The following is a 13954-nucleotide window of genomic DNA, read 5'->3' as shown; positions in this document are numbered from 1 at the left end:
TACGACCGGGTTCCGTTCCGACAAAACGGTCGTAAGTCAAATGGTCGTAAGTCGAAATCCATTCAAAATGGCCGACGTGACCTTTACACGACAGGATAGTAAGCGATGTCAATGTGTTGTTTTTAAGCAACTTTTTCTATTGAATACTATTATATACCAAACTGTTTACAGTTCATTTGCATAAATGGTATAACTTTTAGTGTCATTTTTATCATTTTATATTTCATATTATCATTTTTTATTACTGTATAACTGCACCTGTAAAGTATACAAAACTGCTTACTGTACAGTTGATTTATAATTGTTGTACTTACCTTTTAGTATTGGTTTTATCATTTTATATTTCATATTATCGATTAGCTCTCCCTGCTAACGGCCAGAACAGGTCGCCTGACACACACGCTCGGACTCAGGAGGACGACGAAGAAAAAAAGCAGTGTACAGTACTACAGGAGATGTTGCCGAGACGCTAACTAAACTGTATAACTACTGTATTGAGTGTAGTCACGCCGTAGATTGCTGTGCAAGTGTGTGACATGCTGGCTGGCCAAAACTGTAGTATGTGTTGCCGGCTGCTTGTGCGTTGTGCTGCCACGCGTAGGAAAAAAAAGGTCTCTGGCACTCGTGGTCGTAAGTACGGGTGGTTGTAATTAGCGCCGGTCATAACTCGGATGCTACCTGGATATATTTATGTGAAATAACATTACAAAAATTAATTTAAATTAGGTTATTTTTTTTTTTTACATTTGCAAATTAAATTTGTAAAAAACTGTGAGCCTGGAAAATCCCATTGGCAAGCTAACAGTTAGCATTGACAGCTGGTGTTTTATCACCCCGTGAAAGGAGTCAAGAAAAAAATGTATTTTTAAAAATATATTCACCCCTCTCTGAACAGGATTAATAAACCTCATTTTGAATCATCTCAGGGAGAAAGCATTTCATGCAGCGTCGACCCACCCCCACTGATGTCAAAATGGCCACAAACGTCATGACTCATAGTAGAAAATGGCAACGCAGTGAACATTTTCAGATGCTTCATTATATTTTCCATGAACACAATAAAAATCAGAATATGGAGAGGCATATATTCTTTATCCTCTGCAAAACTGTATCATGAATTGGATTGCTTTGCTATTGATAAAAATTGTGTTCTTTGTATTTTTACAAAGTGCTGTTTTTCCTTATTTATTTATTTTTTTAGGGGGGGGGGGATAATAGCATTTCCAGTCATTTCTGCAGGGGGAAGATTGAAAGTAGGTGTTCAGAGTTGGAAGGCATTTTCACTCGAGAAGTTTATTCCGAGTATAAAGTCACAACATAACAGAATATAGTTATAATTGGGGGCAGTTGTATAAGACAAAATGAAACATTATTACAGCTTTAAATCTTAATTTGGAGTACAGTGATACCTCGGTTTACGAACTTTTCGGTTTACGAACTTCACATTTATGAAAATTTTACCTTGGCATACAAACTGAGCTGTCACAATGAGTGATGTGTCATTCGTGAACGCGCCCAAAGGTCAATAAAAACACTTTATTATGCAGTACAGTTTATTTCTTTAATTATAATACCACAGCACATTTATTATACATAAAATAAGTTATATTTTGTGTAGTTTTAAGGCTTATTTAGTACAAAATTATGTTTTATGGGGACCTGGGAACGGATTATTCTCATTTTAATGGTTTCCTATGGGAAATTAATTTTGGGGATACACACTTTTCGCCTTACACCAGGGGTGTCAAAGTCATTTTTTGCCGCGGGCCACATTGTAGTTATGGTTTCCTCTCGAGGGCCGTTATGAATTTGGGGAACCCATTAGAATGTTTAAATCCCTTCAAATATTACATATAGAGCACACAGCAAATTAAGGAATAACTCATTTTCAAATCTGAAGTCAAGAATAATGACTTTTATTGTGGTTGACATCCAAAAATATGAAATTTTGGCTCAGATTTTAGCAATCATCATGGAATTTAACAAGTTTGATTTGCTTTCGCGGGCCGAAAAAAAATGATGTGGCGGGCCGGATTTGGCCCGCGGGCCTTGACTTTGACACCTGTGCCTTACACACTGTCTGGGAACCAATTAAATTCATAAGCCAAGGTATAACTGTACCATACAGTGGCTATGTTAAAAAAACGTTTTAAGAGGACTGGTTTATGTGCATCTGACAAACATTCAGAAGAAATATTAAGACCCTCAACAATTTTTATTACCCGCCCACCCAGTCAAATAAAACGTTTTTGTAACACTGTTGTCTTAACACTGCAGTTTTGTTTTACCCTTCTAAAATGTGAGAGTTGTCTTGTTGCTGAGTTCGTTTTTTTTTTTTTCGTTTTGTTTTTAGACGGCCGCCATACGCGTAAAGTCACGGCGACGTCGAGCGAGTCCGTCGCACGAACGGCTCAATTCGGACGCGTCAGCTCGTAAAAAAAAAAAGCCGCTCGTCTTCAATTACCATCGTGTAACTCTTCTTTATAGCTCCTTGCGTGTGTGCGTGTATGTGTGTGTGTGGACTGACACGGAGCCTTTACGTGGATTGGTCGCGCAACCCCCTTACACCCTCTTACCCCTCGTCAAAGTCGCCCGGGTTACGGCGAGCTAATTCGCCGTGCAATGAAGCGGATGGGATCATCCATCATGAGTCAATAGTTAACGTCGGCTTTGTATCGTTGCCATCCATCATGGGCGACCATTGCGCGCGCCCGTGTTCCTTGCGCGAATACCTCCCACACCGCGGGAACCCCCCCTCTATCCCTCCCTTCCGTTCTCGCAGCGGGTGGGAGGCAAAGGGAAGCCATCGCCGATCAGTGTCGATCCCAACTCCCTTTTTTTTCTTTCTTCACTTCCTCCTTCAGCAGACTACTAGTGGCCCGTGACAACCGCCCCCCTTTCACACACAAGCACCGCCCCCCCACCATTTTAAACGGATATTCCACCGTGCAAGCCAGAAGCTGTATCCCATTACCGGCGTTTTTATTTTTATGGCGACAGCGTGAAGAGAGAGGGGGGCGTTCGAGTGACCGGGGGGGGGGGGGCACTCAGTGAGCGATGGGGCTTCGAAATAAACAACCTCAGCACACCCGTGGGATCAATACATAACGTTTTTCTCGAGTTCACAGCAAAAACATTGCCGACAGGGAGCGCCATTTTATCAAAAGTCCCGCCGTTTGTCAAGTGGGCGTGGTCATATTAATAAAGAGGCGTGGTCACGCCTCAGCAACACTGCCTTATTTCCAGCGGGGCAATTACTTTTCATTTGCCGCAGGAACACAGTCAAAGTGGTGTGGACAAGGGGGGGCTCTGTGGGGGGACATTAGCAAAATCCAGGGGAAGAACCGAAGAGGACGAGCGAGTCTTTTCTTTACCCGAGGTGGGCACAGAGCAGCATGGAGCGCAAAATCCCGGATTTCTCCGGCACTTGGGAGATGAAGAGTTCGGAGAACTTTGAGGAGCTTTTAAAGGTGTTGGGTGAGTGATGGAAATTTGTCACATTTCCGACCCTTTTTTTAACTCATTCACTGCCAGACGTGCAAAAATATGTCCCCTCCATTGCCAGGGTTATTATTACTATTATTATTATTATTATCAATATTCGATGATTCCTGGAATTCAAGTGACAATGACAAAAACCCTGGCACTGGAGCGGACACATTTTTGCACATGTCTGGCAGTTAATGAATCTATGCACAGGATGAAGAATATATACTCACGTGATTTTTCACATATATTATTATTATTATTGTTATTAATATAAGGAGTTGGGATTTTTTTAAACATAAGTAAATCAACATGCAACCTGCGTTTCTGTAAAAAAAATCAGTAAAAAAAATTAAATTTTATATATATATATATATATATATATATATATATATATATATATATATATATATATATATATATATATATATATATATATATAAATACAGTGATACCTCGGTTTACAAACTTAATTGGTTCCCAGAAAGTGTGTGTATGGCGAAAAGTTTGTCTGCCAAACATTTATTTCCCATAAGAAACCATTAAAAATGAGAATAATCCGTTCGCACAAACATGTGAATCAAACCTCTGACGATGGAGGACACTGATTCGCTATGGCAACCCCTTGAAGGGAAAAGCAGAAAGGAAAAGAAGAAGGAGTGTATAAACATTCAATACAGGGTAAGAAACAAACTGGAGACTCTCTTCTTTCATCAGAAAGAAAAAAATAATTCCTAAATTATATGGGTCTGGAGTTATATGAGCTCGAAATGAGGGCGGCTGTACAAAATACAACACATACATATTGATTAGCAATATAGCTAGCGAGCTAGCTATTTGAGTCAGGAAGCATATTAGCTATCTAGTTGGCTGGCTATCTATTAGCTACATAGCATTCTATTAGCTAGCTAGCTTTCTATCTTTTTGAGTTATTTTGGGTTGAGCGAATGCGTGCGTGAGAAAAACTTAATCCCGTGACTGTAAAGTGACCTTGAGAGTGAAAGGCAATTATAAGTGAAATGTATTATTATTATTATTATTATTATTATTATTATTATTATTATTTATATAGCGCTTTAACAATCGCTGAATTTGTAACAAAGTGCTAACATGGGAGAAAATGGAAATGCTGCCCCCTTGTGGAAGGGGAAAACATTGCCAGAGGCCATGGCTAGTGCTTTATCGGCACCCAAAAAAAGAAAAAGGAACAAATTCGGGAATATTTTCAATTCCCGAATCAATTTGTGAATGGCAGTGAATGAGTTAAAGGTCACATCCCCACTCCGTGCATCAGCGTCTTTTACGCACAAGCAGGGGGTCTTTGTCATTCTACAGACGGCCAAAACATTCAAGTATCCTGGCCCCAGGCCAGCGTCACTACCCCCCTCCCCATTCACCTCCCCCGCGGCCCCAGTTGGGCTGCCATGACACAATAGAGACAACCGGCGGCACATCTGCCTGTGCAGCGGCACTTCGATTGTGTGCATACGCGCGCCGGGAGGCGCGTACAGTGCGCGAAAGGTCTCGACTAATTCAAAGTGACAGTCGGGAACAGTATGAGGGGGAAACACCTGCTGGTTCCAAGCTTTTGGTTGTGTAATTGAAGGGCTAGTTTGTTTTGCTTTTTTAAAGTCTTCAGTCTGGTAAAAGTCGTTTTGAATAGGCGCGTTTTGTAAATGTCCAAAATCAGAAAAGTCAAGAAAAAAATGCTAAAAAATATTAAATGTGATTTAAAGGAAAACCGACGTCTCCGGACAAGTCGTGTCCATAATTTGCTTAAAATGGCTTCTACTGAGCGTATTTTACAAAGATTCCACCACATATAGCTATATTTTACGTTTTAAGACTCACGCTGAATATTCCGGAAGTCTTGTTTTTGACTTGGTGACGAGTCTGTACGTTACGTCACTGAAGGAACGCCCCTGACCTAAAAAAAAGGACACATTGTAGCAGTCCTTCCATCACGTCAATGCATTTTGCTGTACTTTGGTCTGAAAACGTCGTGTAGGACCAAAAAGAGGTAGAAGGGGGCGACAAAGCTCCATGTAAGGAATTACTAAACGTGATAAAAAATATTATTATTCGTAAAAAGTATTCCATTTGGTTGCAACAGGGAGATTTGTCAAAAGTAATAAAAGGCAAAACTGCAAAAAAAAAATGACCGAAAGGTTAAAACTTGTAAAATTATTGAATTTGGTAAACGTGACCATTTTTTTTTGGGGTCAAATATGAACCTTCTTTATGAAACTAGTGTCTCATTTAGGGGTGCCCTGGGATTGACAGGTGATCAAATGAGAACACTTGCTTCAAAAAAATAGACTCAATGGAAAATTTGCTGGACATATTTCATAATTTCATACATTTACTTTGTGTTATTGAAAGGTGCTTATAAATGAAATGTATTATTATTATTATTATTATTATTATTACTGTATCTATTAGCTAGCTAGCTTTCTATCTATTTGAGTTACTTCCAGGTTGAGTGAACGCTGGCGCGTGTGGCTGCCGCTGCTCAACCACAGAAAAACTGATCCTGTGACTGTAAAGTAACCTTGAGAGTCTTGAAAGGTGCTTAGAAATGAAATGTATTATTATTATTATTATTATTATTACTTCATTCCTAATGAAGAATGCAAGATATGCATATGAGGAGCGCATATTATTTTCCAGCACTCGGGGTGGCCATCCACAATTCATCAATAATCAATAATAAATTGATCAAGAATCAAAAATGAGCAAGGACTCACCCTTAAAATCTCCATCTGGATGTGACCTGTCAGCAACCGCCGTCTGAACGCGACCCCCCCCCAGGGGTTCCTCAGTTCCCTGACCTCTGACCCCGGCGCTCGGTCGGTGGGCGAGCACGCCCTCGCGAGGCCTGATCTGTATGCGTTTTAATCTTTCGGGTGTATGAAAGTCAGATGGGATGTCGGTCACATGATACCCCCACCTCCAAACTACCCCTCTCTCGGGGACCCCCACAGCCCCGCCCCCTGTCCCCACTTGGCTTTGAGGCAGACACAGGGGTCACCGCATGTCTGCGGCTCAACTGGCTGCTTAAAATAAACCCACACCGTCGGAGACATCGACATGATTGGCAGGATGTTCAGTCAAAACCAGCGGGTTAATCCGTCGTTACATTCTTGGAAAGCAGGAAATTTGTTTTTAAGTCGCACAAATTCAGTTCTGGCCCACCCCCTAAAAAAAAAAAGTCACAGGACTCACCCGTCGGACTTCACGAGAATATCAAGACACAAGAAATGTGATGTCACTTCTGTGGAGGTACCTAAAAAAAAAGAAAGAAAAAAAAAATCACAATCACATCTTTACATGCTCACTGAGCTGAAATCATTTGTTTTAGTTGTGTAAAATAAAGAATAATGCTTTTGAGTATTGTTCTATTGTCCATCTATGTGTGTTGCTTCACTGTTGGTGTTCAAATAGCCATGACTTCTAACACCACAATAATCAATCCTAACTGTTAGCATATAAATGGCATTTTGTGTTGTTTGTTAGCATCAAGCTAACCAGGTGTTTCGAAAGAAAAGTCACAGAATGTGCTCATCAGCTTGGTTTATATATTTGTTTTATGCTTAATTTGACAGTAGACCTCAACTGGGAGTGGAATTTAAAATCTTGAAGTCATTTTTTATTTCATTTTCTAAAAGAATTGTTCGCTATTAGCGAACATTGCTACATACTGGCTAACATGACATCAAGTCACTCATGTGTCAACTTTGATGACTCTAAAAATAGAAACGAGATCAGGAAAACTAGAAACTGAAGCGGGGAGACAAATGTAAAAGTGTGCAGAGCGTACGAGTGCTAATAAACAAACAAACACACACACACACACACACACACACACACACAAAATACAAGAAAAACAGGAAAGTACGTGAAAATGCCTACGCCGTACGTTCCCTGTGGAACTTTGGCTTTCTAGCTAGCTAGCTAGCTAGATAGCTTCCTAGAAAGCTAGATAGATAAACACTAGAAAGCTAGCTCGTATCTAGCTAGCTATCTCGTATCTAGCTAGCTAGCTCGTATCTAGCTAGCTAACTCGTATGTAGCTAGCTAGCTCATATTGGATTGGATTGGATTTGCCTTTATTAGTCTCACATATCATATCTCATATCTAGCTAGCTAGCTCATATCTAGCTAGCTAGCTCGTATCTAGCTAGCTAGCTCGTATCTAGATAGCTAGCTCATATCTCGTATCTAGCTAGCTAGCTCATATGTAGCTGATAGATAGATAGATAGATAGATAGATAGATAGATAGATAGATAGATAGATAGATAGATAGATAGATAGATAGATAGATAGATAGATAGATAGATAGATAGATAGCAAAAACTATCGTCCATTTTGACTGATTTGGTCAGACGGAGGAAAAAGAGTATCAGTTTGGGTGTGATCGCATAAACTGGATATGCTGCTGAGTGGAAAGACGATAAAATGGAGGGCGAGCGCAAGATGTGCTGGCCGCGCTTTGTCATATGACCTCATTGTTTTCTCTCTGGTGGTTTACGGGATTCAACGTGAGAGCGCTATCGCACGCGAACCACCCATTATACCTTTTGTTATTGATATGTTGATACTCGATTTAGTGTTTATGTTTTTTTTTTTTACATGTTCGGACTATGTTCGACATCGGCGGCCATTTTATCGGAAATGGTTACAACGAAGTAGCGTTACAACCAGTGTCTGAAATTCACGACAAAAAGTTAGCGCACACCAGGGCAGACAACTCTCAAAAGTTGCCTACTCCATTTTTCACAACTTGAAATACAATAAAACGACTAATCGCAAAAAAACAAAACAAAACGTTGTTGCGAGGTATAAAGGATTTTTTTTTAAATCAGGAAGTACCTACAACAAATGCTCCCTTGCTTAATTTATGGTCAATATCCCTTGCTGCAAATTTTGCTCCAGCGTCATTTGTCGTCATGGTGCACAATGCAATGTTTGCGTTGAGTTGTCTTCTAAAAGCAACGTGGATTCTTCTTTCTAAGCGCCTTTCAAAACTCTCAAGTACACTTTACAGTCCCGGTATAATGTATGTTTACGTTTTGTAGCGTCATCAATTTTGTTAGCGTCTTTTGAAGCTTTCTTCTGGGGCTGAGGTTCTGTCGATCTACTTTGGAAAGTGATATTCAAATGCACGACCTTATTAAGCTCGGAAAAGAACATTCATTTGGCAATTTGCATACTCGGCACGGCAGCCAATCAGAAGCCTGTTTCGTGCTTCGGATTTACCGTGACTGTAAAGTGTACTTGAGAGTTTTGAAAGGCGCTTAGAAAGAGGAGTTCACGTGGCTTGTAGTGGTTTGCTTTATTGAATAAAGTTTTTTTTTTGCCCCGGGCCTCTGGGCAGACGTTATTTCAAACACTGTTATAAACGTACGGATTTTTTTGATGTCCCTCGATGTACCTTCAAGGTTTGACGGCATCCAATTGCGTTGCGCTCGTTGCTTTGGCAAGTATTTTACTTTGGCCTTGGTTTGAACCCGAATTTTGAAATCAAGATGACGCCAGTGATAGGGTGGGGTAGGAGGGGGAAGAGCAACGTACACAGGAGGTGTTATCGACACGCGATATATGCGAGGAGCTCCGCTTTCGTCGCGTGATATGTTGGGTTTACATCTGGGACTCATCTTTTTTTAAAAATCAAATAAAGGACATTTTCCTGCTAACGTGGAGATTATTTTTGCGCTTCATCAAACTTTTGAGTTGTCACATTGATCAGCTAGCTGGCTATCTATTAGCTATCTATCCAGCTAGCTAGCTATCTATTAGATATATATTAGCGAGATAGTTGGCTGGCTAGCTATTAGCTACCTATTAGCTATCTAGCTGGCTGGCTATCTGTTAGCTATCTATCCAGCTAGCTAACTATTAGCTAGTTAGCTGGCTGTCTATTGGCTATCTATCAGCTAGCTGGTTGGCTAACTATTAGGTATGGAATATAGCTAGCTTTCGATCTATTTGAGTTATTCCGGGCTGGCGCGTGTGGCTGCCGCTGCTCACCCGCAGAAAAGCCGATCCTGTGACTGTGAAGTGACCTTGAGAGTTTTGAAAGGCAGCATTTGCCTTTTGTCCATGTTAGCGCTTTGTTCTAGCTTCAACTGGAGCGTTATATAAATCAATATGTATGTATTGTATTGTATTTTGTACATCCGCCCTCATTTCAAGCCCATATAACTCCAGCCCCATATAATTTAGGAATTTACTCTTTTTTTTCTGATGAAAGCGAGCCTAAGATTTCTAATGCTGTCTTGAATGTTTATGTAGTCCGAAAACTCAATATTCAGTGGGTCCTCCAATTTGAGTGAAAATGACAAAAACCCTGGCACTGGAGTGGACATATTTTGCACATCGTCTGGCAGTGAATAATAAATAATAATAATAATAATAATAATAATAATAATAATAGATTTAATTTGTAAGCGCATTTCAAAACTCTCAAGGTCACTTTACAGGCACAGGATACGTTTTTCTGCGGGTGAGCAGTGGCAGCCACACGTGCCAGCGTTCACTCAATCCAAAAGTAACTCAACTAGATAGAAAGCTAGCCAACTAGCTAACATATAGCTAGCTAGCTAAGCTAGACAGCATGCAAAACATTTTAACCTTTTTTTTTTCCTTCTATGATTGTTTGTCCGCCATATTGGTGTTCAAAATCGGATTTTAGAACAAAACAATGTAGCAAAATTTTCACCCAAAACACGTCCCAAATTTGGATGTGAGGCCAATTTTAAATCTTGAAAAATCAAATCACAAAGCTTTACGGATAACTTCCGTCTTTTGTCCGTGTAAAAAAAAACCCGGAGGATTTTGGTATCATCGCATATTTCGCGATTCTTGCTCCAACAAGCTAACTTTTGATCTCTTGCAGGCGTCAATGTGATGCTACGTAAAATTGCGGTGAAGGCGGCGTCCAAACCGTTGGTGGAGATCACGCAGGACGGCGAAACGCTGTCCATTAAGACCTCCACCACCGTGCGGACCACCCACATCACTTTCACCGTGGGACAGGAGTTCAACGAGAGCACCGTGGACGGCCGTCCCTGTACGGTACGCTAAGGGGGGACGCCAGGACATTCCGAATGATCGCGTCGCTGACGGACGCCAGCTGTTCGCATTCCGTCAATCTGTTTGATTTGGCCTGATCGGCCATCTCCGCCCGTCCCTCGGTCCCCGAAGGACTATTGACGAAGCCTTTCAACCTGTTGTTGACCCTCCCGCCCCCCGACCACCCAATAGCGCGGTTCCCGCTATAGGTGGCCTCTGTTTTGTCTCCAAGGCAAACAGGGAAATCAGTTCTTGGCGTCTCCGTGGTAACAATGAGCGTATTCAAAGTGATCAGCTCCCAGTGCCCTCCTTGTTATTTTTTTTAGCATCTCAATGAGCTAATGCTAACAATCCCCCCTTAAAGGACAACGACGCCTCCGGACAAGTTGGGTCCATAATGTGTAAAATGGCTTCAAATGACTTCTACTGAGCGTATTTTACAAAGATTCTACCGCATATCGCTATATTTTACGTTTTAAGACTCGCGCTGAATATTCAGGAAGTCTTGTTTTTGAGTTTGTGACAATTCCTGACGTGACGTCACGTCAGGAACGCCCCTGACCGAGAAAGCGACACACAATGCATTTTGGGTACCTTGTTTGGTCTGAAAACTTCGTGTTGATGGCGATTATATTATGAGGATGGGTATTATTTTTAATTTTGATTTTAATTATGAGGATGGGAATTAATTTTTATTTTAATAATTTTTTATTAAATTAAATTATTACATTTTTATTAATTATTATAATTTTTATTTTTTTCATTTGTATTTTTATAGTTAATAGTTTAATGTATAGTTATAGTTATATAGTATAGTTATGATAATTATAATTATAATTATAATTATAATGATGGGTATTATTTTTATTTTTTATTTTAATTTAAAAAAAAATTGTTATTTTTCTTTTTTATTTTTATAGTTAATAGTTTAACGTATAGTTATAGTTTAACGTTCAATCCAATTATAATTATAATTATAATTATTTTTATAGTTAATAGTTTAACGTATAGTTATAGTTTAACGTTCAATCCAATTATAATTATAATTATAATTATTTTTATAGTTAATAGTTTAACGTATAGCTATAGTTTAACGTTCAATCCAATTATAATTATAATTATAATTATAATTATGAGGATGGGTATTATTTTTATTTTTTATTTTAATTTTAATTTAAATTTTTTTTTAATTTTTATTTTTTTCATTTTTATTTTTATAGTTAATAGTTTAACGTATAGTTATAGTTTAACATTCAATCCAATTATAATTGCAATTATAATTATAATTTATCCATTCAGTGACTTCATCAGTCCATCTCCTGTTTGTCTTTCAGAGTTCTCCACGTTGGGAGACGGACAGCAAGATCAGCTGCGAGCAGACCCTGCACAAAGGGGAGGGGCCAAAAACTTCCTGGACCCGAGAGATAACCACCGACGGCAAGTTAATCCTGGTAAGGCGACACAGGGGAAAATATATATATATATATATTATTTTATTTTTTGGGGGGGGGAAGAAACGTCAACAAAAAAATAATAATCACGTGCGTGTCTTTTCAGACGATGGGAGCGGACGACGTGGTGTGCACCAGGGTCTACGAGCGCCAGTGAATAAGAGCACTTCTCACTTTCGATCCTTTCACGTCTCATGCGCTAAACGAACGCCACCGGCAGGAGTCGGTAGCTTGTATTTTAATTTTTTTAAAGATTCCAAAACAGTGGTGCTTTCAGATACAGTGGGACCTTGGCTTACGAACTTAATTGGTTCCCAGACAGAGTGTGTAAGGCGAAAAGTGTGTATCCCAAAAAATAATTTCCCATAGGAAACCATTAAAATGAGAATAATCCGTTCCCAGGTCCCCTTAAAAAAAAAAAAAAAAAAAAAAAAAAAAAAAAAAAACAGAACTACCGATGCTAACGTTAGCCTGGCAAAGGCTCCAGCTAGCGGGCCATTCTTCAGGTTCTGAATGTAATTAGCCGGTTTAAAATGACACAAGCCTTCTTTGTTTGACGTGAAATGTTGACAGTTAACTTTTTCAATGTATCTCAAAGCACCACTGTGTCATCCGAGTCATAAACGCATCCTCTTTGGCGTCTTCGCTTTGTGCTCTTTGACCAATTTTTCTGGGCTTTCGCAATTTGAAATATGTAAAATGGTCGTAGGAGCGAGGCGCGGCTTGGTTGATTCGCCGCCGCCGCCACGTGTCTGTTTCCAATTGTATTCAACAACTTCTCTTCTTTACTGTTTGCTACTTTGGCTCTCGATCAAGTTGTTCTATTCCATTTGCTATTTATTACCACACGACGGCTGCGGCCAAGGTTTTTACTTTGCGTTTCACTGAGCTGGCATGCGATTCGACCAAGCGACTTTGTTTTAATGGCAAAACAATAAAGCAGCAACTTTGACTTAAGAATGAAGTGGTTGGGGAATTTATGCCCGTTTTGACTATAATAATAATAATAATAATAATAATAATAATAATAATAATAATAATAATCTTTTCCTTTCGGCTTTTCCCTTCGAAGGGTCGCCACAGCAAATAATAAGAATAATCATCATCATCATCATCATAATAATACATTTCATTTATAAGCGCCTTGCAAAACTCTCAAGGTCACTTTACAGTCACAGGATCAGTTTTTCTGCGGGTGAGCAGCGGCAGCCACAGGCGCCAGCGTGCACTCAACCCGGAATAACTCAAATAGATAGAAAGTTAGCTAGCTAGCTCATAGTAGCCTGTAGGCTGATGCTAACCCTCAACAGGTACCACAAACATGACACTCGGAACTCGGAACATAATTAGCTAGCTAGCTTTATATCCAAGTCATTTAGCTATCTATTAGCTGTCTATTAGCTAGCTAGCTTTCTATCTGAGTTATTTCCGGGTTGAGTGAAGGCCTAGATAGCTATCTGTTGGCTATCTATTAGCTAGCTAGCTTTCTATCCGAGTTACTTAGCTATCGAATTAGCTGTCTATTAGCTAGCTAGCTTTCTATCTGAGTTACTTCCGGGTTGAGTGAAGGCCTAGCTAGCTATCTGTTGGCTATCTATTAGCTAGCTAGCTAGCTTTCTATCCGAGTTACTTAGCTATCGAATTAGCTGTCTATTAGCTAGCTAGCTTTCTATCTGAGTCACTTCCGGGTTGAGCGAAGGCCTAGCTAGCTATCTGTCGGCTATCTATTAACTAGCTAGCTTTCTATCCGCGTTACTTAGCTATCGAATTAGCTGTCTATTAGCTAGCTAGCTTTCTAGCTGAGTTATTTCCGGGTAGAGTGAAGGCCTAGCTAGCTATCTGTTGGCTATCTATTAGCTACCTAGCTTTCTATCCGAGTTACTTAGCTATCGAATTAGCTGTCTATTAGCTAGCTAGCTTTCTATCTGAGTTACTTCCGGGT

General features: G+C 39.8%; 1 protein-coding gene and 1 long non-coding RNA gene across 2 annotated transcripts in view; one reads left to right on the top strand and one right to left on the bottom strand.

Annotated features, from left to right (window-relative positions):
• LOC148897025 (uncharacterized) overlaps positions 1-13954 on the bottom strand; it is a 60686-nt gene that overhangs the window by 16470 nt on the left and 30262 nt on the right. The window contains exon 7 of the long non-coding RNA XR_016115427.1: positions 6712-6772. This is a non-coding gene — a long non-coding RNA (uncharacterized LOC148897025). The remainder of the gene's footprint in view (positions 1-6711; positions 6773-13954) is intronic.
• Positions 3270-12463, top strand: crabp2a (cellular retinoic acid binding protein 2, a). Its single transcript, XM_088999582.1, has 4 exons — positions 3270-3477; positions 10386-10564; positions 11896-12012; positions 12119-12463. The coding sequence occupies exons 1-4, from the start codon at positions 3396-3398 to the stop codon at positions 12167-12169; spliced, it is 429 nt and encodes a 142-aa protein (XP_088855708.1). The 5' UTR covers positions 3270-3395; the 3' UTR covers positions 12170-12463.

The sequence above is a fragment of the Hippocampus bargibanti genome, linkage group LG06 (assembly GCF_051943395.1).
Source record: "Hippocampus bargibanti isolate YZ-2025 linkage group LG06, ASM5194339v1, whole genome shotgun sequence".
In the NCBI taxonomy this organism is placed as follows: Eukaryota; Metazoa; Chordata; class Actinopteri; order Syngnathiformes; family Syngnathidae; genus Hippocampus; species Hippocampus bargibanti.
Note: the sequence above shows the minus strand (reverse complement) of the source record. Positions and strands in the feature narration are given on the sequence as shown.